At 45.5% G+C, this 26282-nt stretch overlaps 2 protein-coding genes and 1 long non-coding RNA gene across 4 annotated transcripts; 1 reads left to right on the forward strand and 2 right to left on the reverse strand.

The window, feature by feature from the left end:
- Positions 1-504: 504 nt before the first annotated feature.
- SDE2 (SDE2 telomere maintenance homolog) lies at positions 505-7572 on the forward strand. 2 transcript variants are annotated; one of them, XM_071421765.1, is made up of 7 exons: positions 505-885; positions 1922-2039; positions 2623-2734; positions 3259-3428; positions 4758-4869; positions 5472-5865; positions 7282-7572. In XM_071421765.1, exons 1-7 carry the CDS (start codon positions 760-762, stop codon positions 7498-7500), a joined length of 1251 nt encoding a protein of 416 aa, XP_071277866.1. In that variant the 5' UTR covers positions 505-759; the 3' UTR covers positions 7501-7572. The 2 variants fall into 2 exon arrangements, with proteins under 2 accessions (XP_071277866.1, XP_071277876.1); XM_071421775.1 differs by lacking the exons at positions 505-885; positions 1922-2039 and adding an exon at positions 2076-2390.
- Positions 7573-9358: 1786 nt separating this feature from the next.
- LOC139587450 (uncharacterized) lies at positions 9359-16754 on the reverse strand. Its single transcript, XR_011678399.1, has 2 exons — positions 16593-16754; positions 9359-10250 (listed from the first exon to the last, which is right to left on the reverse strand). It is a non-coding gene; the product is annotated as an uncharacterized lncRNA (long non-coding RNA).
- Positions 16755-17967: 1213 nt separating this feature from the next.
- On the reverse strand, positions 17968-22536 carry LOC139588194 (left-right determination factor 2-like). Its single transcript, XM_071423301.1, has 4 exons — positions 22272-22536; positions 21134-21380; positions 20127-20366; positions 17968-19173 (listed from the first exon to the last, which is right to left on the reverse strand). The coding sequence occupies exons 1-4, from the start codon at positions 22534-22536 to the stop codon at positions 18855-18857; spliced, it is 1071 nt and encodes a 356-aa protein (XP_071279402.1). The 3' UTR covers positions 17968-18854.
- Positions 22537-26282: the final 3746 nt, after the last annotated feature.

The raw sequence follows: 26282 nt of genomic DNA on the forward strand, positions 1-26282 counted from the left end.
CTGCAGGGCAGTTCCCAATGAATTTATCTCCCAGTCTGTCCTCATGTCTGGGATCACCCAGGAGTCACCTGGAGTCTATAGCATGCACCAAAGTGACTTCAGTGTTGAAATTGTGTTGAAAAGGACCTGTCACTTCAGGCTGCCAAGTTTCATTCAGTGGTCACTTAGGACAAATATTTCAGGTACAAATAGCCTGTGATTTGAGTGTGTTATGCGATCCAGACTCATCTCCCCCATATACCGGAGTTCTGGGCCTGTTCCCATCCCTACGCGAAACCGCGTGTGGGAGTAAACAAGGCGAAGGATCCACAGGGACGCGCTGCAAATGCTCGCGTGAAATTTGCACCGTATTTGCCCGGACAAGGCAGGGTTGCCCGTGTCGGCTGCATTTCCTACACTTGCGACACCGGCGGTGCTCGGCCGTGCCCCCGCGGCGCCCCGGGCCCGGCCCTGAGGGGGCGCGAGCGCTCCCTCCCCGCTCTCCCTCCGCCGCCGCCGCCGCCAGCGGGAGCCACGGCGCGGCTCCGCCCGTGACGGGCTCGGGAAAGGCCGCACAACCCGTCGGGCTGCAGGAATCCCGCGGATTAGAACGGGATCAAAGCTCCTCAAGGATTCGCCTTGAACCGTGCGCATAAGGAACCGCGAATTATAAAACGCGATAAAAACGGGCCGGGAGGCGCCGGGCGGGGCTGAGGGGGAGCGGCCGCGGCCTCATCGCCCCGCCCCCCTCCGCGTCACGTGACCGCTGGGGCCGCAGCGATGGCGGCGCCGGGGCCGGGCTCGCTGTGGGTGCGGGACCCGCTGGGGCCGCGGGTGCGGCCGCTGCCGCTGCCCCCCGGGGGCGGCTCCGTGCTCTGCCTCCGCCGCCACCGCGCCCGGGAGCTGGTGAGTGCCGGGGCAGCGGGGAGCGGTGTGGGGCCCTCCGGCCTCGGGAGGCGCTGCGCTTCCGGTGCCGGCGGCGCTGCGCAGGCCGCCCGCGGCCTCTCCCGCCCGCACTCGCGGAAGGGCGGTCGCGATCCGCATCTGTGCGCGCCTTGCTGTCGGTGCTGTCGCTTAGCTGAGCAGCAGGGTTTGCTGTAAGAGAGTCCTGTAGCCTCTTATCAGCGTGTTTTATATATATATATATGTGTGTGTGTGTGTGTGTATATGTGTGTATATATATATGTGTGTATATATATATATATATATGTGTGTATATATATGTATATATATGTGTACATATAAACATATATGTGTATATATGTACATATATATATATATATATACATGTGTATATATATATATATATATATATATACACATATATGTATATGCATATGTGTGTGTGTTTATATATAAACAGTTGGGTTGACCCTGGCAGGACTCCAGGTGCTTTCTCCTTTCTCTTCTCAGCTGGACAGGAGAGAGAAAAATGTAACAAAAGGGGTCAAAGGTCGAGATAAGGACAGGGTGATCTCTCAGCTGTCAGCATCACAGGCAAAACAGACTTGACTTGAGGAAATGAACTTCATTTGTTACCAGTCAAAATCAGGGTAGGATTATGAGAGATAAAAGAAATCCTAAAAACGCCTTCCCTCCTCCCCTCACTCTTTCTTTCTCTCCCCTTATCTCCTTCCCACTAGTGGCACTGGAGGACAGGGAATGAAGGTTATGGTCAGATCATCACAGGTTGTTTCTGAATTTTTCCCGTTGTACAGTTTTTCCCCATTCACTTTTGCAAGCTGATTTAGACTGTATTCAGTCCTTTGGTAACCAGGAATTAAAACAAGCACCATTAGAGAATGTTCGTGCTTTTCAGATTGTCTCATTTTTTTTGCTCCTCTCTGGAAGGAAGAAAACACAAGTGCTTAATGGTTTTCTTTGTCAGAATGTTTCATTTTTTCTGGCTCAATGATCTGACTCAATTTTGCTGTGTTTTTAGAGCATCCCAGAAGAAAGCTTGTATGTCAAGTGTAATGGGCGACTGGTCAGCGATGAAGATGAGTTGCAGAGTGGAGTTGTTTATAGCCTGGAGCCGAGGCTCTGTGCTGGAAAAGGAGGTTTGTTGTTGATTCTGCTTCTTAGTGATTAGATTCTTAGGCTAAAAAACTGCTGCTGTTCCATAGTCTGTACTGATAGCAGGAGTCCTCAGATACTGGCAGACCTCTTGTTGTGTGTATGACTGATACAAAGTCTCTGAGCTAAAACCCAAGTGTTTGTGCAAAGCTGAGGATTGACCAGGGAAGCTGAAGAAGTCCAGATCTTCCTCACATCCCTTTTCAGCTTATCTCTGTTGGTAGAAGTCTGTAGCATGCACCAAAGTGACTTCAGAGTTGAAATTGTGTTGAAAAGGACCTGTCACCTTAGGCTGCCAAGTTTCATTCAGTGGTCACTTAGGACAAATATTTCAGGTACAAATAGTCTGTGATTTGAGTGTGTTATGTGACCTAGTTGACTTTATCTTCTATTATTTAAATATGTGTATACATATAAATGTCAAGATCTCAGTAGTGACTTTATGTTCTATTATTTAAAAAAATATATATAAATGCCAAGATCTCAGAATTCAACCTAAGCTGGACTCCTTACATTGACAAGATGTTCCTGTGTAGCTAATTCCTGTTCACTTTTTTCCTCTGGAAGGGTTTGGGTCGATGCTGCGAGCCCTGGGTGCTCAGATTGAGAAGACCACAAACAGAGAGGCGTGTCGGGATCTCAGTGGGAGGAGACTGAGGGATGTCAATCATGAGAAAGCGTAAGGCATTTCCTCAGAGGCTGAAATTATAAAACAACCTCATCCTGTAGTTTACAAAAGAGGTCAAATGATTGTCTGTTGTAGCAATGAAATGGTGTTTTGAGTACTAAAAAGAGCAGAAGTGAAATCTTAAGTGCAGGTGGACTGGAAGCCAGCAGGGCTTTCCTGACTGTAATTCTGTTATTGCAAAAACAGATGTGATTTTACTGCAGCCTGAGTCTGAGAGACTGTTCTGCACCTCTTGGTGCACAATTCACAATTCCTCGTGTGCAATTCTCACAGTTCTCTCTGAAGCTGCAGGACCACAGTCTTGGGGATGTGTGAACTGCTGTTTCTGGCTTTCAGAATAAACCCTGCTCTCCTCTCTGTAGCAGAGTCCCTGTCGGTTTCCTCAGTCATTCTGCTGGGTGGTGTTGTCATTTCCCATTGCCTCCCAGCCTAGCCGGGGTGGGAGCGTTCTGCGGTGCCGGGCGGGGAGCTGCTGTTGCCGCTGTGAGCGCTGATGTGGGCTGGTGTCGCCGCAGGATGGCGGAGTGGGTGAAGAAGCAGGCGGAGCGGGAGGCGGAGAAGGAGCAGCGGCGGCTGGAGAGGCTGCAGCGGAAGCTGGCGGAGCCGCGGCACACGTTCACCGACCCCGAGTACGAGCGGCAGTACCGAGAGATGGCCGAGCGCCAGGAGGAGTCGCTGCGCATCGGTACGGCAGCACACTGCACGCTGAGAGCCTCTCTAGCCTCACCCCAGTAGGAAAATTTAAAAAAGAATTGGTCGTTTTTTTTCAGTTAAATGAGATCTTAAATTTCAGAGAAATTTGCTGAAATTTGTTTAATTTTTCCTCTTTGTCTGCAGTGTCTGTTAAATTCCACTTGTGAAAAACGTCAATCACTTGGTTTTAAAATTTTAAAAGTTTAATAGGAATAAAATGGTTATAAAATAGTAATGAAATTACAGTAATAATAATTTGGACAATTTGAATTAGGACAATATGAGACAATAGAAACAAAGAGTTACGGCCAGTCCAGGTACCTCTTTCTGGGCAAAATAAGCCCAAAAAAGGACCCACGTTAACAGAGGATTAACCCTTAAAAACAATAACCTGTTGCATATTCATACACCTCATCCATGATGCATAAATTCCATTCAAACACAGGATTCTGTCTGGTCAGTGTCAGCTTCTTCCTCTGAATCCTGACTGCATCTTCAAACCTGAGTGAGGTGGGAAGAAGTTCATGTCTCCTGATAATGGGGCAATAAATTCTCTTTCTCTGAAAGACTGAGGTGTCCTGTGGCTGCTATCTCAGTGCCAGTCCTTTCTTTAGAAAAAAAGTATCTTACATAGCATAGTTTCTATTTTAACATTATGTTATAACCTAAAACTATATTCAACACACTACTTAAGAGAATTAATACAGCATAACTTTCTAACATAACACATATAATATTAATTTCAATATTTGCAAAAAGCCATTTTTGCAAATATTGAAATATTTGGCAGGCATTTTTCACACACTGAACTGTGTGACATTATACAAGTGATGCTTCACCTTGCTTAGCTAGGTCACCTAGCCAGATTCTGAGTTTAAGATTGAGATTAATTTTGGGATTAAGAGCCAGATTCTGTGAGTAAGAATTACCCAGTGAAACTATAAAGGGTTTGGGTTGTACATTAAAAACTAGATATTGGATCCAGCTGCAGAATACCTTGTTTCACTTCCTGGTCTTTGTAGTTACTTTGTTTATCCCTATATTGTTCTCTTGCTGTCAGCTAGATAGTGAAACTTGAGGCTGAATGGGATGAAGAACCTGATAGTTCAGTTCAGGAATCCAATTTTAATTGACTCTTAGTAAATCCATGTAGGAAAGGTTTTGCTGCTACTCAGTTTATGTTCAAGCTTTGAGTTTATATCACCAATAGTGATTCTTTCCACTAGTGTTTTAAATTGCATCTGAAGTGAAAAGACAAGTAGCATTTACAGCAGACATTAATTGTGTCTTGATGAAGTTCACTTTCAAATTTCTTTTGAAGGCTTGCAGGTTATTGCCAGCAAAGCAATGTCATCAGAAAGTGGCAAGAGTCGGAAACGCCCGGGTGAGCCTGGGAAGAGCGAAACAAAATCTGAAAAAAGAAAATGTCCTTGGTAAGAGTTATACCTTGTTTTTATACTGCAGCCTTAAGCCTTAAAGAGGATGTAAAGTTAGATACATGCAAGTAAGCAGAGTCTAGTCTGAGATGTAGACTTGAAATAAGAAAACTGAACTGATTAAATCGAAGAACTGAAAGTAAAAATTTCTGCATTCCTATAATTCTGTCCCAGATGGAGCAGACAAACTTCATTTGCAAAAATAGACACTTTTTCCCCCCACCCCTTCTAAGTGATTATATTCTACTACTTCCTATTATCCTTTTCTTCATAAATTAATTATAATTTACAATTAACTTAAAAAGATTGGTTTTCTCCCCTGGCATCTTTCATCTAATGTAACATGGAAGAGAAGTCAAAGATTCCAGTCATTTCTGTATTAGGAATGCTGTAGTACCTGTTTTGGGCATTTGAAGCTCCTTTTCAATATTGATAGCTCTTCCATTAACTAAACTAACCTAAAAAGCTGTTGGAGTAGCTCCTTATATCTCTCTGAGGATGGTTTTGGAAAGAGAAATCTGGCAATTTAAAAGAATATATTTAAAAGACAAAAAGTTAAGATAGATGCATGTTAATTTGTAACATATTCCCTGTGCCAGGCCAGGGTTGGATGAGGCCACAGGCTCAGGCTGTGAGGATGACAATAAGGATGACTCCCCTTGTACATCTGACAGAAGTTGTCCATCAGGCAGCAGTGCTAATGGAAGTGTTGGAAATCCAGCTGAGTGTTCAAGCAGCTCTGTGGCTTCAGCAGAGGACAGTCCATCTACCAGTGCAAGTGAGAAACCACTGGAGCAGCCAGAAGCTCCTGGAGATCTGCAAGGAGAGGTGTGCACAGGTGGGCAGGCTGAAATTCTGTCTGGAGAAAACAGCAAAATGACAGAGGCCCCAAAGGAAGACACCCAAGGAAGGAATGGAGTGACTCAAGCTCAGAAAGAAGAACAAGAAAATGTTCCTGCTAAGGCACAGGAAACAAACCAGTCCCAGAGCACAGTAAGTAGGACAAAATGAGCTGAAGAAGCAAAAAAGCTCCAGCAATGTGGCTTTTCCCACTGGACTGATGAAAGCCCAACTGATGTTGGGCAGCAGAAGGTTCCAATACTTCTGCTTTATGGGTCCTTGCATAATATTACTGTTAAAGATTTGTGGGGATAATGAATCTGGCCTTACTCTAGCAATAAAAAAAAGTGTAGCTCTTTTTTTCAAGCTAGGGAGTTACTGGGATTTTCTGCCTTTTTTCACCTTGGGTGTAAAGTCTGCCACTGGCACAAATGAACTCTGATGTGTGAAAGTTCATTACAGGTCAGTGGGGAAAAGACCAAGGATGTAATCTGATCAATTAGAACTTTGGCATCTACTGTACTATTAGAGCTGGCAAGTTTTAAACAGGATGTTTACCATTCTTCACTGTTTACCTTTTGCTCAGTATTTGTGAGACTTTCTATTCCTAGAACAGGAAACTCCACCAATGCTGTGGCAGATTGTTATTGCAGGTGGAAATATTTTTATAGTAGTCCTTGATGAATTTTCCTTTTTTTTTTTTTTTAGAAGTAGGGTGAGAATAATGAGGTAACCAGTTGGGGTTGTGTATGCTTAGCAGGACAAAGGTTCTGATTTTACTGGCAAGAATTGTTTTTGCCAAGTGCATAAGGGGAGTTCTCTCATTCCCACTGCTGTTATTCCTTGCTCTGGGTACAGACTATAAGAGCAGTATGTGCATTTAAATTTTGAACAAAATGGGCTTAGATTTTGGTGTCCTTTATAGTGTGTTAGTAAATTCCAGCATTTGAATTATCCCATCTATTCCATGGTCTTTTGTAGACAAGGCTCTGGATTGGACTAGACTATCTGTAGGGGTCCTTTTTACCTTCAGTCAGTTTGCAAATATACCAATTTCCTTTGAAGATGAAATTTTAATCCACATTTTCTTTTAGTGGCAGGATGAGATGTGATCTTCACAACTTGTTTTTTTGGGGTTAATCTTACTTAAAAGAGATGCTTCTTAATAAATTTCTTTAATTACAGCATAACTGCATTAGAAATAACTTTAATCCTCCTTCCTGTTCCTGCTGGAGGTGTATTGGTTATATTCTGCATCAGGCTAAAAAGGGGCTGTCAGCTTTGCTGTGCCTTTGGAAGCCAAGGTTATGCTACTGAACTGCTGGGCAAGATGGCAAACTGATGTTTTTCATTCAGTTTTCTTGGGAGTATTGAACTTTCCTGGGATAATCATAAAATCTTCTGAGGTCTAAGGGACCCACAAGACTCAAAAGTCCAGCTCCTGGGCCTGCACAGGACAGCCCCAAGAATCACACCATGTGCCTGAAAGCATTGTCCAAATGAACTCCATTGTCTTCTTGAACTCCTGCTTTTCTTGAATGTTTTTCTCAATTGTTTTTCTCTTTTCAGGAGATAGAACCAATAGACCTGCTGGCCTTCAACTCTGCTGCTGAACTGGAAGCCCTGGGTTTGGAGAAGCTGAAGATGGGATTGATGTCTTTGGGACTGAAATGTGGAGGCACTTTGAAGGAAAGAGCAGCAAGGCTTTTTTCAGTGAGAGGTCTGTCTAGAGACCAGATCAAGCCATCCTTATTTGCAAAGCCCCCTAAAGGGAAAACCTCTGGTTAGATTTGGGAATATTTACCTTTTTTTGCATGTGTATTTGATGTCATTAAATAAAAGCTCTTGGTATCCTTTCAACTGAGTATCCCCAGCTTCTGAACTCACATCCACAAGCTTCCCAAGGAGTTTTGGAAAGGATGGGCAGGTGGGAAGGATATCATCATAGACACAGTGCTTGGGAATCTGTTCCACAGGGTACTGGAGGGAGAAGAGAAACACTGAGGCTCTGCAAATCACATCTCATGGAGGTTGTGACAGGACAAGTGGACTCTGTGTGGAAGGGAAATGGGTGTGTTTACTGACTGTTTCATTAGGAAACTGGGATGCAGGGTGCTTGGGAGGTCACCTTGGCCTGTTGAAGTTTTGCTGGTGTAAATCCAGAGGGTGGGGATGTTAGATCTGGCAGTCCCTGCCCAGGTGGCAAAGCTTTGATGTCACCAGCTCTCTAAAAGGCAGTGACAATGTGTGGGACAAAAGAGCCTCCAGCTCTTTGACCACACTCAAGCTCCTTTTTAGTATGGGAAGGGGAATGTGGGACAAAAGTGAATTGACCATTTTAGTGGTGTGTTTTGGCAGCAACTCTACCCAAGTTATTTCCCCTCACTGCAGTTCTCTCTTGCTTCAGTTTGTACTGATGCAGCCACTTCCAAGCCTACCCTGTGTGTCACACACTTGCCTTTAGTGTTGTGGGTTCCTCATTAAACCAAATCAGTTCCCTGATGTGGCTCTAGCAAATTTGTGCCAGCACAACAGAAGAAGGATTACATAAAAACACTGGTTAGGATATTTTAAACCACCAGTAGCACCAACCACTATTGACCAACTGCATCTTCAGTAGTGCCAGAATTAAAAGAAATGCCCTACATCTATTTTAGAGGGCAACAGCTGTACCTTGAACCAGCTCCACACTTTGGCAATTTTATTTTGGAATTGTTTAGCTCCTGCTGAGTTAAAAAAGGAACAAGCATTTGCTCTAGGATCTTCCCACACAGAGGATTAGCCTAGAGCATTATTGTGTCTGCAGAGCCAGAGGGGTGCCCACTGGCAATTCAGGACTTTCACATGCTCAAAGGGCATCCTTTTGAAAACAGCTGGGTAAGAACAGGACTTAGACTGGTCTTTCAACAGAAGAGAAACAAGTAGGTGAAGGGCTTGAAGCTTTTTAAGAATTTGGACAAGAACAGAAAAGTCAACAGCTGGAAAAAAAAATATAAACTGAACCAGTTCCAGTGTTATATGGGCAATTTCTGTAGGAGAAGGGCATCAGAACAGAGGTGATCTTTCTAGTCCAGGGCAAGAGGATAATGCAGTTTGCAGCCTGTGTCTGTCTTTTCCTGAGTATTTATGTAACTTTAGATTTCAAAGATGTTTCTGGTTGTAAATGCACCAAAACTGTGAATATCTTCCCAGAAAAAATAGTAATTCTCCTATGGAATCACTTCCCCAAAAAGCAAGTGGTGTGACTTACAGATGTCACACTTCTGAAGTGTCATTTTAAATGCATTTATTTCAAGGACCTAAGCACTGCCTCGTGTTTCACTGGCATTTCAGAGTTACTGACTGAAAAAAAGTAATGAGTGAAAACACTGGCACAAGCCTGAGAGAATGCTTTTCCTCACTTCACAGGGATCCATCTCTTCTCTGGAAAGAAAGATGAGTGCATCTAATACACAAAACAGCAGGGAACAGGACAGGTCATGGAGGGAAGGAACCACTGGAGGTTTAGCAATACCACCACCAGCAGACACAATAACAGCTGCTAAAAGGTTCCATTCCATTGCCCTCACCTGCACGGTGCTAGCAAGTTCCTCAAAGGCCACTCAGTGATGTTGTTAGTGTTCAGGAACTCATAATCACAGAATGATTATATGCAGGTGCTTTTATTGAAGAGCTCTGGGTGTCAGGGGTGCACAGACCCAAACCTGACCTGACGTGGTTTTGAGCCGAACATGTTTCATGTTCTCTCATTATATAACTTACATATTAATTAATAAACTCACATTGTTCTATTGTATTCATCCAAGCACGGATTTCTCGTGATCCCCCTCAAACCCCTAACATAAATTCTCATGATTTTTTAAACAATAATTATATCTAATCCCATCTAACAATTACATCCTTTATCATATACTGACTACACAGGCGCAGTTTCACATGATCTAGCAAATATGCATGCTTGTGTGAAAAATGTGTATTTTATGATTGGCTTTTTGCAAATATTAAAATGAATATTATATGTGTTGTGTTAGAAAGTTATGCTGTATTAATTTTCTTAAGTAGCGTGTTAAAGTGTGTTAGAGTTTCTCATGATTCTTTAAACAATAATTATATTTAATCACATCTAACAATTATTTATCATATACTGACTACACAGGTGTGGTTTGACATGATCTAGCAAATACAAGGCCTAGCATATTCCCAGTGCCTACTAAGCCTAACTTTCTCTCTAACTCCCTGAATTTTCTATGATTTTAAAATCTTTTACTATCAATGTGAACACGCCTTTTGCTGGAGGTGCTGGAATTGCCTCCATCGGTTTGCTGGCTGCTGCAGCTTCTGCTCTGGTTCCTCCAAGGGCACTCAGTGATGTGAACACGCCTTTTGCTGGAGGTGCTGGAATTGTTTCCATCGGTTTGCCGGGACTGCAGCTTCTGCTCTGGGTGCTGTAGGTGGCACTGGGCTGACACGGAGGATGGGTCCGATCCCAGCAGCGCTGCCAAAGCCTCATCCCTCCGCACAGGGCACCTGAGGGGGGGCTGCTGAGGAGCAGGGACATGGGTCACACCTTTATGAAAAACGCCAGTCACTTGGGTTTAAAATTTAAAAAGTTTAATAGTAGTAAAATGGTTATAAAAATAGTAATATAATTAGAATAATAAATATTTGGACAATTAGGATTAGGACAATATGAGACAATAAAAACAAAGAGTTATGGACAGTCAGGGTACCTTTTTCTGGGCAAAATAAGCCCGAAAAAGGACACACGTTAACAGAGGATTAACCCTTAAAAGCAACAGCCTGTTGCATATTCATACACCTCCCACATGATGCATAAATTCCATTCAAACACAGGATTCTGTCTGGTCAGTGTCAGCTTCTTCCTCTGAATCCTGACTGTGTCTTCAGGCCTGAGCGAGGTGGGAAGAACTCAATAAGAGAGCAATAAATTCTCTTTCTCTGAAAGGTTGAGGTGTTCTGTGGCTGCTATCTCAGTGGCAGTACCTCGTTCCTCTCTTTTAAAAAAGTATCTTACATACGTAGCTTCTATTTTAACATTATGTTATAACCGAAACTATATTTAACGCATTACTTAAGAAACTTAACACAGCATAACTTTCTAACACAACACATACAGTATTCATTGTAATATTTGCAAAAAGCCAATCATAAAATACACATTTTCCCCACCTTTACGCCATTCTGCCTGTTCCTGAAACAGCCACAATCAATCCCTCTGATCCCCCTGCAGCTCATTCTTGTCCAACATTTTGCTTTCTGGACAATGCTGGCATTTGAAAGGTTGGTTTATAGCGATGCCTGTTCTCGGGAAGGTGCTGTTTTTAAACCCTAAAGCTTTCTCCAAAACATCTATCTGGAAATGGTAATGCCTGCACCCCTGTTAGCACCGCCACCTCGGCTGGTTTGGGTTTTGTTATAGCGGAGCACTTAGGGTGGCTTTGCAGATTAACGTGCCTAATGACACCTGAAGGGAGGGAGGTGACAACTCTGAGCTCACCCGGCTGTAGAGGAGGGGCTGGACAGGCACCACAGCTTTCCAGCTCTGCTAAAGGCTGGGCTAAACCAGGATAGTTAGTCCGGGTTTAGAGCCAGCAGCTGTGCATGCTTGTGTGAAAAATGCCTATTTTATATTGGCTTTTTGCAAATATTGAAATGAATATTATATGTGTTATGTTAGAAAGTTATGCTGTGTTAATTTTTTTAAGTAGTGTGTTAAATATAGTTTAGGTTATAACACAATGTTAAAATAGAAACTATGTGTATGAGATACTTTTTTTAAGAAAGGAATGGGGTACTCGCACCAGATAGCAGCCACAGGACACCTCAATCTTTCAGAGAATTTATTGTTCCATTATCAGAAAAAATGAACTTCTTCCCACCTCACTCAGCCCTGAAGGAGCCATCAGAATTCAGAGGAAGAAGCTGACACTGACCAGACAGAATCCTGTGTTTGAATGGAATTTATGCATCCTGTATGAGATGTATGAATATTCAACAGGGTGTTGTTTTTAAGGATTAATCCTCTGTTAACGTGGGTCCTTTTCTGGGCTTATTTTGCCCAGAAAGAGGTACCCTGACTGTCCATAACTCCTTATTTTTATTGTCTGGTACTGTTCTAATCCAAATTGTCCAAATTATTATTACTCTAATTATATTACTGTTTTTATAACCATTTTATTATCATTAGACTTTTAAAATTTTAAAGAACAAGTGATTGGCATTTTTCACACTTGGAAATTGTCCCAGTGGCCTGAATGCAGGAGCTGCCTGGCCTGCTTCTCTAACCTGGCACAGGGAATCAGGAATTTTCACAAAACTTGCAGGGCAGAAAGGAGCAAGGAGCTCTTGAAAGACCTGTCTGGGCTCTGTGGAGAGAAGAGGAGTGTCTATAAGGAGCCAGCCAGCTTGTGAAACATCTGCTGGGAGCATTACACACCTCAGTGAGAACACAAACAGGCTGCCCAGGGAGGTGAGTGAGTCACCATCCCTGTGGATACCTGTGGGCCATGGTTTAGTGGTGGGCTTGGCAGTGTTGGGTTAATGGACTCTATGATCCCCCTGGAGGTTTTTTCCAACCTAAACAGTTCTCTGAGGTCTGGTGGTTATAGATGGCACATTATGGCCAGTGTGATGCTGTACCCAGCATCCAGCAGGTACCTGGCACCTCCCAGGGGTGACAGGGCCACTGACCCCTGGGCTGGAAGTTGGCAGTCACCTGGGAAGTAATGATCATGAACTGATTGCATTCATTTTCAGCAGAACAGAAAACAGACCTTCAAAGGGAGTACAGGCATCCCAGGCTTCCAAAGCGGCAGATTTTTTTAATAGCTAAAATCAGAAGGGAAAATGTAAACAGAAAACCCATAAATAAACTTTAGGATAAGCTTTAAAACAAAATTAATAAATAGCTTGGAAAAAGACCCAAACAAACAAACAAAACCCCACCCTGATTCAACAATTATCAAAAATAGAATACTGAGAGCTGTGGGTGGTTTACACACTTTCCAGTGCCCAACATCTCCTGATAACCTGTTATCTCCTGCCAAGCTTAAAAACTCTTTCTTGGCCATTCTGCACCTGCTGGTTTTACCACAGGAAACCAAGGCACCCCAGCAGTTCTGGAGTGCCTGAGCATGTCCAGAGGCCAGAGGCAGCAGTCCTGATGAGCTCTTTATTCTGTTTTATTCTGAAATGTGCTGCTTGCTCATGCTGCTCTCCTACACCTGCTCCATGAGCGGACAGAGGAGCCCAAATCCTCTAAAAACATCAAAGCCCTGCAGGATCTCTGCCGTACTCCCTGCCACTCCCATCACCTCCCCAGCCCTGTTTGCCCTCGGTTCCCCTTTTCCAGACTCCAGCTGCTGCCAGCCAAAGCCAGAGGAGCTCCCTGATTATCACCTTTGCTGGGATGTGGATTGGGCACCCCTTGCTGCTTACACAGGCAATTAGGAGGCTGCCCTGAAAGGCAAAGTGTCAGACACCCTTGGTAGGAGTCTGTGAAGTGCAAAAGGGAAAAAACAAGAGAGAGAGAGAGAGGAAATAAGGCCTCACCAGCTGGGAAAAGCTGCAACTTCTCACAGATTTTGAAAGGAAATGGGAAAGCAGCTTTGATTTAAATGGAACCATGGAAAGATCACACAGGGCAATGTAGTCCAGCCAGCAGTGGCATTTAACGTGGCTTGAAACTTTTGTTCTCTCTCCTGGAATGGAGATAATGGGTAGAGATAAGGGAGAGGGAAAGTGCTGCTGGCATGGGCAAGCCTCTCTCTAAAGGAAAGCTTTCCTGAGACTGACAGGACCAGCTCCAGACCCCATGTCCAGCTCCATTAACCACTGCAGGCCCTTAAGGTCACCCTGTGAGCACTGCCACGAGGGCCACCCAGAGCAGGCACTCATGATAAGCTCGTGCTTCTGATAAGATTTAGCTGCCACACGAACACTCACACAAGATCCTAACCTGGAGTGGGACTGACAGGGCTCTTGAAGTCCTCCAGGTGAAGAGCACACACCTCCTGTTCCCTGAGCAGCACCTGGGTGCTCTGTGCTTTCAGCAGTGCAGGAGTGTGAAAAATGCCTATTTTATGATTGGCTTTTTGCAAATATTACAATGAATACTGTATGTGTTGTGTTAGAAAGTTATGCTGTGTTAAGTTTCTTAAGTAATGCGTTAAATATAGTTTCAGTTATAACATAATGTTAAAATAGAAGCTATGTATGTAAGATACTTTTTTAAAAGAGAGGAATGAGGTACTGCCACTGAGATAGCAGCCACAGAACACCTCAATCTTTCAGAGAAAGAGAATTTATTGCTCTCTTATTGAGTTCTTCCCACCTCGCTCAGGCCTGAAGACACAGTCAGGATTCAGAGGAAGAAGCTGACACTGACCAGACAGAATCCTGTGTTTGAATGGAATTTATGCATCATGGATGAGGTGTATGAATATGCAACAGGCTGTTGCTTTTAAGGATTAATCCTCTGTTAACATGGGTCCTTTTTTGTGGGTCCTTTTTCAGGCTTATATTGCCCAGAAAAAGGTACCCGGACTGTCCATAACTCTTTGTTTCTATTGTCTCATATTGTCCTAATTCAAATTGTCCAAATTATTATTACTGTAATTATAGTACTATTTTTATAACCATTTTACTACTATTAAACTTTTAAAATTTTAAAACCAAGTGATTGGCATTTTTCACAAAGGATGCCTGATGGTTTAACACTGGCTTTGCCTTACAAAAACCTTTCAATTTTTTAAAGTAATTTCTGGCTATATGGGGTTCATTACTCCCCTGCACTGCCCTTCCTTTTTGTTGTATTACAGCACAGCATCAATGGCAGTGCTGAAGCACGCTGCTGCCAGGTATGTGAGATGTTCTGCCTCTCCTCAGAGACTGTGCTGCTGCTCAGATGGAAAGGAGAACATGACAGCTTGGCAGCCTTCGTGTGCATTACAAGTTGTACCCATGCAAGTAGCACACAGAAGGTGTCACAGCAAATGCAGCCTGGATTGAGGATGACAGGCTGGGAGACAATTACCTGTAGCATGGGCTGATGTCTGAAGAAGTCCCAGGTGTGGCAGTATTTCATCCACAGCCTTCTACCCAGGAGTTTGCAGTGTAGAAGTCTCTGGAGCCTTCTCCACATCAGCCCAGCCTCCAAGTCTGCAACATTTTCATGGCAAAGCCATCTGGAGTTTAGAGGAGTAGTTTTGTTTAAAATAGGTTAGAAACTGTTGTAAAATAGTTGCTAGACCATTAAGCATGTACTGTTAGTTTGGTTATTATTTTGTAAAAGGGGTTGAAAGGGTAGTTTTAAGAAATACGGTACTCAACGTACCATAGCGCCTTAAACTTTCATGCAAATGAAGGATCCAAAAAGAAACCAATCCAAAGGGACAAAAAACAGGATAAAAAGGGGCTTCTGACCCACTGAATTGTGCCACTCCATCTGGGCCATCGGGGCCATCGCTGCTGAGCAGCCCCAGCGCCGGTGCTGCAGCATCCTCGATGGGAGCACTCCAGCTTGGCCCTCGGCCCCCTTGCTTTAGGCCTTTCTTTTTCTTATAATAAACGCTGAAATCACTTTAATACCAGGAGCCTGCTCTCATTTTCCTCAGTGTCCTGTCTCCCCAAAAGTGGGGAGGTTCAATCCCAGTGTAAGTTCTAAAGCAGCCCCAGCAGAGATGCTGTGACATCCGTGCAGCTGCCCCAGCGCTAAATCCAAGCGTCCATGCAGGCAGCGGGGCAGGCAGGGCTCTATCTCTCACGGATATGCACCCTGCAATACCCACAGCTCTCCCTGGTAAAAACGAGAGCAGGCTGCCAGTACTAAAGTGATTTCAGCATTTATTATAAGAAAAGAAAGGCCTAAAGCAAGGGGGCTGAGGGCCGAGCTGGAGCGCTGCCATCGAGGATGCTGCAGCGCCGGCGCTGGGGCTTCTCAGCAGCGATGGCCCCGATGGCCCAGATGGAGCAGCACAATTCAGTGGGTCAGAAGCCCCTTTTTATCCTGTTTTTTGTCCCTTTGGATTGGTTTCTTTTTGGATCCTTCATTTGCATGAAGGTTTAAGGGCGCTTGATTGGCCCATTGCAGTTCTGTGCAGGCTGGCTGGTTTCACTAAGGGGGTGGTGCACTTTTCTGAGGTGTGTTATGGTACTGTTGAGTACCCTATTTCTTACAACTACCCTTTTAACCCCTTTTACAAAATAATCACTATGAAAAACACCAATCACAAGAATTATGGACAGTCCAGGTACGTCTTTCTGGGCAAAATAAGCCTGAAAAAGGACCCACGTTAACAGAGGATTAACCCTTAAAAGCAACAGCCTGTTGCATATTCATACACCTCATCCATGATGCATAAATTCCATTCAAACACAGGATTCTGTCTGGTCAGTGTCAGCTTCTTCCTCTGAATCCTGACTGTGTCTTCAGGCCTGAGTGAGGCAGGAAGAACTCGATAAGAGAGCAATAAATTTTTTTTTCTGAAAGATTGAGGTGTCCCGTGGCTGCTATCTCCGTGCCAGTCCTTTTTTAAAGTATCTTACATAGCATAGTTTCTATTTCAACATTATGTTATAACCTAAAACTATATTTAACACACTACTTAAGAAAATTAACACAGCATAACTTTCTAACATAACACATATAATACTCATTTTAATATTTGCAAAAAGCCAATTATAAAATATACATTTTTCACACAACAACCAATCTAACAGTACATGCTTAACAATTTAGCAACTATTTTACAACAGTTTCTAACCTATTTTTAACACTCCCCACAGTAAGACCAGGTCTCCTTGGCCACCACCTCCCCTTCCCCGCCCTCCAGGTGTCACAGACATTCTCACAGACCCACCGCTCGCTTCTGTGTCCCTCCTGTCCGCAGGACACCCAGCAAAAGCAGCCAGACTCAAAGCAAGGGGCGCCGGACACAGCGCAGGATCCTGGGGGAGGGAGGAGCCTCGCCCACGCCGCTGCTCCTGGGATGCTCTGCTCCCCATTTCCCTCAACAGCCTGCCCAAACTGCATGGAATTTCCCCTGGGATGGAGGATGAATGATGGCTGGAGTCCAAGTGCTGGAGGTTGGAGGGAAGCCAGGGTTAATGCTCTTCATTCTCAGGCAGCAACCAGCTCAAACACTTTGTTCCCCAGCTCAAACACTTTGTGTGGCTGGAGCATCGGCTCTGCTCCTCCTGGTGATGGCCGAGCTCCTGCCCTTCAGGCTGCGCCCTGCCCCAGCTGGGTGGAGAGGAGCTGGGGCTGAATGCCGATGCCATTAGGTAGATACATAGTCATGAGAAGGGAATGCCAGAGATCGTTCTTGGCTCTTCCAGTTCTGACTCCAGTGCCTCATGGTGCTGTAGGCCAGCGCTGGTGAACGGTGAGTCTGTGCTTTTGCCCTTGTTCCTCCCCTTAAAGCTCTTTTGCCACAGATGTTTACACAAGTGAGAGGTGCCAGCCTGCCCATGAGGCGATGGCAGAGATGCCTGGGTGACCTCAGAGCTGGAGTCCTGCAGAGCAACAGGAACACTCACATTTCCTGATGGATTGCACATAGCCACTGCAGAGTCAAACAGGTCCCTCTTTTCCCCTCATCCATGGTCACCCTGTCTAGCCAGACAAACGCATTTCAGAGTCCTTGCACCAGCAGCAGGTTCAACCAGAGCCTCGGGGACCACACCCCACCATCCAACAGAGATGGTCAGCAGCAAATGCTTCATCCCCAGAGCCATCTCAGTGGGTTATGAACCGAGGAGAGGAGTCTGACACAAAGGTGGAAATAATTAGCATGGGTGACACCGTGGCCAGCAGCTCAGAACAGTTCATAAAGGGATTAAACCATAACGATCATAGCGTTTCTCCAGGGTATATCCAAGAGGAAGGGTCAGGGTTAAAATGCTTCTCACGGGCAGGAAGGGGATGGGACGCAGCTCATCCCTCCCTGCACTGCAGCTCCAGCTGAGCCCTGCAGGTTCTGTCACGGCTGCGGCTCCCGAGGGGAGCATCCCCTCCTGCTGGCAGAAAAGATTCAGGGTTTTCTCTTTAGGAAAGTGTTGGCTTAAACTGCGCAGCAGCTCAGGATGAAGCACTGGCAGTGTAGGCTCTGCTCTGCTCTGCCTGCCGATTCAGCCCAGCCCCTGGGGGAGCAGACAAAATCACACAGGTAGCTGAGAAGAGCTGCTCCTGTGTGCATCTTTATGGGAGCTGGGCGCTGGATACTCACAGAAACATGATAGACCTTTTCCCCTCCATTTTAGATCTAAGAATAAATATAAGCACACACATGGCGACTTTAATACTTGTATTTTATTGTTTCCTTGATTTTGAAAGCGCACACAACTTGAAAAATATCCCTAAATTGAAATAACTGTAATACAGAATCAGAAAAACAAACTGTTACTCACAGAAGCAAGTCCTAATGTTCCTGTTGATTCCAGGACTCTAAATTCTGCCTAAAACTGTGTGAAGCCCGTGGTACAGGGACCAAAAATATAAGCCTTTGAGTTTCAGATAATATTTTATGTACATGTAGGTATGTATATGTACATGCAATACGTATGCACATAAATATGCTCCTTTGAGCTCTAGGCAATATTTTATGTACATATAGATATATGTAAGTAATCAATATGTAGCTATCCAGTATGCAGACAATACACACATTTATTCATACACTCTGTACATGTGTGCATGTGTGTGTACAGTTTATATACATGTAAGTGCTTCTGCTCCCCAGCTCACCAAAAACACAGCTTGGGCAGACAAGGACCAAACCCAGCAGCCTAAGAATGAAAAGCTGAGCCCACGAATTTGTTCTTCACCTGGTGATGGTGAAGGAATGGAATTTTGTTCTTTTGCGGTCTGAAATAAATTCAGTGAAGTTTAGCTGGCACCAAGGAGGCCCCGAGAAGCACTAGGCTCCTAAGGTATCCCTCACATATGTGAAATGCACACTCCTCTGAGCCTATCTACACTGACAAGTGTACTCTCTCTGCAGGGCACCAGAGCCCCAGTGCAGGCAGGAACCCCCCAGGACCTTCATCAGCGGCTCGGGGCCGGGGTGGCTCTTGGCGTGGCTGCAGGCAATGGATGACACCCCAAGCCACCCCGTCACTCCTCACACCAGCGCCACACCGTCCGCGACACAGCTGCACCTCTCCACGATCATGTTGGGGAACTCGGCCGCCTCGACCTCGGTGTGGTTGCCCCTCTTGACGAGGTAGATGATGGGCAGCGCCGAGCTGGCGGCCACGGCGCAGGAGCGCTGCCCGGAGCCGGGGCGGCGCGGCGGCTGCAGGCAGCCCCCGGAGCAGCGGAACGCCTGGAAGCCCGCCGGCTCCAGCACCCAGGGCAGATCCCGCAGGCTGATGTAGTGCTTCTGCCGGCAGCAGGTGGATTTCCCCAGCACCGCCTCCTCCCTGCAGTCCCCGGAGCTCCTGGATACCAAAGAAGAAACAGGAATGGGTGCTGCAGCTGGAAACTGGGGAGTGGGAGAAATCATCCTTGCTGCTGGCAGCATAGGTGGGCTCTGAGACATGGAACCTGCTCAGGGTTGGTTTGAGTATTCAGACAGCAGATATGGGAAGAGGAGAGGTGAGATTCAGCAGCAGCTTTCTAACTACTCCGTTCACAGCTGGTGGACACTGGTACGGGTAAGAGCTGCCTACCCTCCTCCCCGCCCCAGTAATTTGGGGTTTGCCCTCTCCCCCCCGCAATAATTCAAGGACAAAATTACACCAGAGGCAGTGTGAAAAAATGCGTATTTTAGGATTTGCTTTTCCCAAATATTAAAATGAATATTGTATGTGTTGTGTTAGAAAGTAATGCTGTATTCATTCTCTTAAGTAGTTTGTTAAATATACTTTTACGTTATAAAAATGTTAAAATAGAAACAATGCTATGTATGGTACTTTTTTTTTAAAGAAAGGACTTGCAGCAAGATAGCAGCCCCAGGACACCTAAATCTTTCAGAGAAAGAGAAATTATTGCCCTCTTATCAGAAGAAACCAACTTCTTCTCGCCTCGAAGGCGCTGTTAGGATTCAGAGGAAGAAGCTGACACTGACCAGACAGAATCCTGTGTTTGAATGGAATTTATGCATCATGGATGAAGTGTATGAATATGCAACAGGCTGTTGCTTTTAAGGGTTAATCCTCTGTTAATGTGGGTCCTTTTTCGGGCTCCTGCTGCCCAGAAAGAGGTACCCAGACGTCCGTAATTCTTTGTATTTATTGTCTCATATTGTCCTAATTCAATTTGTCCAAATTATTATTACTCTAATTGTATTACTATTTTTTATAACCATTTTAATACTATTAAACTTTAAAAATTTTAAAACCAAGTGATTGGCGTTTTTCACAGGCACTACAGCTTTAGGTTTCCTACATACCCGTAGTCATCCAAGTTGAGGGTGTAGAGCACCAGCTCGGGCTTGCCCAGGGCTTTGTCCCTGGGGTCCTGCGAGGTGAAGCGCACGGCTTTGGCCATTTCCGAGGCGTGGCTGCCCAGCCTCTCCCCTTCCACCCGCACCTCCAGGAGCATCGGCTCCCGCCCCTTGCTTCGCAGCCAGTAATGCACGGCCTGGGTCACATCAAAGCTCTTCCAGCCCGACTCACGAATAGGAACCAGCCTGCATGACAAGGGCTTGGCGTTAGAAAAGCCCATCAGATAAATTCCGGGCTCGCAGCGCTGTTATTGCAGCAGGATAATTCACTTCCCTTAGGTTGTCACATGCCTTAAGTACACGATCATTTTTGCTCTGGGCAAGCACCCACAGCAGTTAATTGTCACCTCAAAAAGACAAATGCAGATCTAACAGACACTGAAGGGTCAGGAAAAAAAATCCCTCTCTACATGCTCATACAAAAATTTAGGTGGTGCAGGGTCATGTGGAGCCTCAGTATCGGTGACAACACTTGGTGAACACCAGGCTCCCACCTGCTCCTGTCTGAGCTGCACTAGGGCCATAAGTTTCCAGTCCAGTCTAGTTCTGCCTTCAAGGGTTACAAAACTTCCACAGAGCTCACCACTACAGAGTCAGATGATTTTTGCATCATTTACTTGTTTAAGCCAGCTAATAAAATGGCCAGTGGAAAGAAGACCAGCAGCCAGTAACCCACTTGAATTAGTGGCACAGAATTGAACTAGGTGGGGGATTTTAGAGAGAAAGATGTAGCAGCAAATTACATCATTTCATAGATTATTTCAAAGAATCATCATATATTGCCATCTCAGCATGATATCTGCTCTTAAAAGCTCATTGTGGGTTTAGAGGCCATGTAACACGGTTGTACAGATGTAGACCCCATCAGACTGAGCTGAGGCACAACCACACGATGCCCAAATGCACCGCAGAGGACCCAAACTCTGTAACTCCAGCAGAGGCCCCTTTCTCACCTGGAATCTATCAGGGAGGTGCTGTTGGTGCCATCGTGCTGCTGCTGCACCCAGTACACGCTGACTCTGGCGTTGGAGACGGGCCTGTGGGCCTGCCTGGCAGGCAGGCTGGCTCTGTCCACGGGCTTTTTGAAGAGTTTCAGCTCAGCCATCGTGACTTCGCTGTTTTGGGGTATTCTGCCCTCCATGTCGAACATCAGCTTCTGGCGCGTGGTTGTGTCGGAGTGGAGGACTTCCCCTGTCATACCTGTGCCGTTGGGGACAAGAAGGATGGCCTGTCACTGTCACCCTGCTGGGGGTGACAATTATCATCATGCACAATTTCATGCACAATTATCATCACAAACACTCCTTCCATGCTCCCAGTCGCAGAGACAGCCCCTAAACACACCTTTTCTAATGCATACTTGAATCAATGTCTTGCAAATGCCCTAATTATTCTCCTGTGTCTGAGCCTCGGCAGCTTGGAAGAACTAAATCTCTGGCATAACATGACCCCAAATTGAGCAGACCTCAAAAAGTGTGTACCTCTGTGCCAGTGCTGGGCATGAAAGCAGGAAACTGCACCACTTGGAATGAAAAAGTATTTTCATTTGCTGCCCAGGGTGCTGTGTATGTCGTTTGAAAGCACAATAAGCTCAAAGTGCCCTTGTACAGCCATTATTGTATCTGTATGGCTATTTTTCCTCCTTGGTAATTTTTCCTGAAAAAAAAAACCTAAACAAAAAAGAGATGAGCAGGAGTGAAACATTCTCCAAGAGGTGTGATTCCTATTAGAGGACTTGCTGTAGATTTCACCCAAAACCTTGGCTTGCACTTTTTTACTCCCCCCTGCCTGCCCAGACTGTTCCCAGGGTACCAAGGCTTCTATCAAGCTCCAGCAGCATCCTGTCCTTTGGAAGGACTGCGGGACTCCCTCTCCAGATGCAGAGGGTGCTTTGTTAATCTTTTCGATGCTGTCGCACGCTCCTCCTCTGCCCAGCTGAGCTCCGGAGCCAAACCCGACCCTCATTCCCCTTTCCCCTCGGGGGTTTGCCTCTGCCCATGCTGCTGCCAGCCGGGAGAGCCCTGGCAGATTCCTCTGGCAGCAGCAGGATGCTTGGGATGCTTGGGATGCTGCCAGCAGCAGAAACCTTACCTGTGTGTCCCGGGATGCCCCTGAGGATGCCGGCCAGGCTCGGCAGGGCTCGGCGCTTCACCCTCTGCCGCTTCAGCATGGACATGTACTTGTTCTTGACGTGCTCTGGGATAACCACATCCGCCAAGTCTCTCGAATGAAGTTTAGGGACCTCGGACAGCCCCAGCTGCTTCAGCACCGCCTCCTTGAAGCGTTGCTGGGTAAAGGCTCGGGCGGTGAGGGCGAGGCAGAGCACGCAGAGCATCCAGGCACACCTCAGGTCCATCCTCCTCCCCCAGAGAAGCAGCTCCCTGCCCGGCAGAGATGAAGGGGGGGATCTCCCCGGGGCTGCTCTCGGCAGAGATGTGCTGGCAGCCTGCCCGAGCTGGGTGGAGGTCCCCGGTGCTGGGGTTTTATAGCCAGCCTCGTCCCACTGGCACAACAAATTTCACAAGTGGGGACGAAGCGAAGGACTTAAAAGGATCACTCCCCTGTTGGTAGACACATGCCAGTTTAACACCTTCATCCACTGCAAAGTTAATACAGGAGGGTTTAGGGGGCTTCTAGATTCCATCACGGGGAAGAAATTTCCTTTTCTCTTTTTTAATTCCCTGTAAATATTTGCCCAGAAGCCTCCTGAGCAATGGGTGTCCCCTGCTCAGCCCTGCTGGGGAGAAAGCACAACTGCAGAATGCATTGCTTTATGTGCTACACCATATGATTCCTGGAGGCAGCATCAATCTTTACTGCAGAGAACTTGCCAATAACAACCAGGAGAGGCTTTAGCTTCAGCTGGAAGTCCATTTTTATGGCAAGCATTGAAAAATCATTTTAATCTTTGGGGTGGGGGGGTTAGGTTTCACTTTGATCTCTGAATATTTGTATCAAGTGTATGAATCAGGGCAGTGAGTCACAGCAGTTGAATGATTTATGGGTTTTATGCTGCTTCTGAATCACAGAAGGTGGAAGATATACGGGTGTGACATGTTAGAAAAACTCCCCATCACTCTTTATGGGTTCCTGGGGGTTTCATAATACTCATGCCTAGAAGAAGAGGGCTTTATGTAAAGGCAAATCACTTCTCAGTGAACATGAGAAACCACTGCACTGTTCCCCAGCATGGATGAAGAATATCAGTATTTTGAATGCTGTTAACAGCCACCATAGAGCACTGGCTCTGGAGAGTGAAGCTGATCTGAAGGCTGGGGTGAGGAGGTTGGATGTTTACCTTGTAACATTTAAACTGGAAACTCTTTTCTTCCCCAGCCTTTGCTGGCATAAGGTGTGGAAATCTATTTTTGGCACCAATCCGATGAGAATAGAATTGGAGAAATAAAATGTGATTGATAAAAGCATGAAGGAGCATGGCACCTGGGGCAGACTCTCATCCTCTCCAGCAGCCACATACCTGAGCCTACAGACAAATGTCTTCAGCATCAAAGGCCCTTTGGATTTTATATGCCTCTGTAAATGATTTTAAATTGGTCCAGTTTCACCCAGAGCCCAGGCTGAATGGTGTGCCCTGAGGACAGTCTGGCTGGAGGATGGATGTAATGAACTTGTACAAAATCACCCCTTTGTGGCTCATCCCTCATTAAAACAAGTGTCAGCTGAGGGAGGCTGCCTGTTTTGTACTCGGGGGAAGGCAATAAAGCCGTCTGAAAGAGCCCCACTCAACACTTCTGTTACTGCTCACTTTGTCTTTACAACCTTTTAAGAAACTTGTCTTCTTAAGCATGATAAAGCCTCTGTTAGATGTTAAAAGGGCACCTTATTTAGCTAAATTGAGTTTTAAGACGAAAATGGAACAGACTACAAAGTAACAGCCTGTGCATGGCCCAAGGCAGTGCATTCTTTAATCCTGCACTTTGTGTAGCATCTTTCTCCGGAGATGAATTTTAGACATGCATTTGTATATTACTTCAAAATACATCCATTCCCAAGACACAAACAGCAGTGAAAAATATCCACTTCATTTGTCTGCTTCAGGTTCAGCTCATGTCAAACACTCCTGTGAATAAAAGGGAAGGTTTTTCCTGAAATCTTTGTGATTTCCCTCATCCCTCTAGGAAAGCTCCATATACCCAGCTCCTCCCTCAGGACTGTCTCTCCAGCCAAATGGCACATTACTGATTCCTAGAGGCTGGGGCAAGAGAGCTGGTCACACAATGGGCTGTGTCAGAGGCCTGGAAACCACCTGGGCAATGTTCAGATGGCTGACAAAGCTTTCTGCACATGGGCTCTCTAAATGTTGGCCAGCTCAGTTCCAGCAGGGAATTTGTTAGGTTTATATGGTCACCTGGATAAAACTGCAGCCCAAGGATTTGTAATGGTCTCTCTCTCGTGTCAGAAGACACAATCCCATAATTATTTATCCATCCAATTAGTCTTTGCCCCAGAGAGTGGTCCTATTCTGCAGTGAGTGTTCTTCAAAAGACCATGACAACATGAAATGAAAATGTCTGATTGCTCCAGCAGCACCCAACTTTCCTGTATCAGAATGTGATTTCCCCTGCGGCTGATGCCAAATCCACCAGGACTCTCCACTGTCCAATGTGTATTGGAAGGTGATTTATGGGCTTCACACCCAAAATAAAATTATTGACCAAACACACTTGAAGCTCAGCTAAGAAGAAAACAGAGGATGTATATTGGAGGCTTTTCACAGGAGAGTGATTATCTGGTCCAATTGGAGGATTTGCCATTCCCCCTTTGTCGTGCAAACAAGAAAAAGTCAGGAATTTTATAATAGCTCCTTCTGTGTAATGTGTATTAGAGCCTGCATGGCACTTTTGAAATGTCAAACAGAGGATTCAAAGAGGCTGCAAGGGGTGAAGTATGAGCAACTCCCAGTTCTAATAAAAGCCAGTACTTAGTGGAGACAGAATCTCTATATTTAAGCTTTTAATTTTGTTGCAAGCACTTCTCTAAGACATTTGCTGGGCACATCCGTGCAATGACTTTTGGTAAATAAATCCAGTGGGATCAAAGAGAAAGTGTGAAAGGCCTGCCCTAATTATGTAGCTATTATCCTGGGAAACAAGAATGTTTGAAATGTATTTGAAGTATTGAGGGTCCGAATATTAAACTTTTGCAGATTTCAATTGCCATGGACATAACCCTTTTGTATTACAGCTGGGTCCATATTAAAACAGCCCTTGCTTGAGTGATGTGAAAGGCAACTTCTGTGGGCCAGTACAGCTCCCTGGAGTTGGCTCCCTATGGCCTGAGCTTGCTCTGCAAGTATCTGGCATGGAAAATTTTCCAGAAGGTAAGGCCTGATAACACAAGACATCTGGGTGTCTCTCAGGGCTAGACTGAAAACAGCAGAGCCACTCAAGGCAGCTGTGTTGATCTTTCTGATGGCTGGGATTTGTTGCCTTGTTATTTTTGTGCCAAAAGGCTTTGTGCTCAATCAGGTATTACCTGACTTACCTGCCTCTCATGCATTCCCTTCTCCTTCCAGTGGGTGCAAAGTCATAAAAGGGACTTTGGATCAGTGTTGTGAGCTCTGGCTAACCTGACTCTGGGAAATAGAACTTCCTGTCCCATGTCTGAGATGAATTGTGGTTGCTCTGAGTGCACACATCTCATTCCAAAGATGCTGCAACCTCAGCCTCAGTCCTTAGTATTCACTCTCCTGCCAAGGAGCCAGTTGCAGTAGCAATTTTTGTGCTCCAAACTATCACCTGCTTGAGCTATACAGAAATTATCCAGCTCCTTTAATCTAGGCAAGGACATGAGACTGTTTTTCCTCATCAGCAGTACAGGCCAGACTGAACTGGCCATCTCCAAAGGAAATATCTGAGACATCACATCCTGTTGGGTCCTTCCCTCCTGGTGCTGTGTATCCCTGATTGCACTGACATAAGCACATCTTCCATAGGCAGCTTCTGCTTTTACTCATGAGCTTGTTTTGGTCAGATGGCCAGGACAAAAGGCAGTCTGTCTGAGGAGGAGGAATGGATAAAATGTCCAAAGTCCCCCCATGTCCTTGGTCAGCTGATGTCAGCTGGCTGGCTCGCAGGGGTT

Source organism: Agelaius tricolor, unplaced genomic scaffold, assembly GCF_023055355.1.
Source record: "Agelaius tricolor isolate 1412-34295 unplaced genomic scaffold, bAgeTri1.0.p SCAF_1, whole genome shotgun sequence".
Taxonomy (NCBI): Eukaryota; Metazoa; Chordata; class Aves; order Passeriformes; family Icteridae; genus Agelaius; species Agelaius tricolor.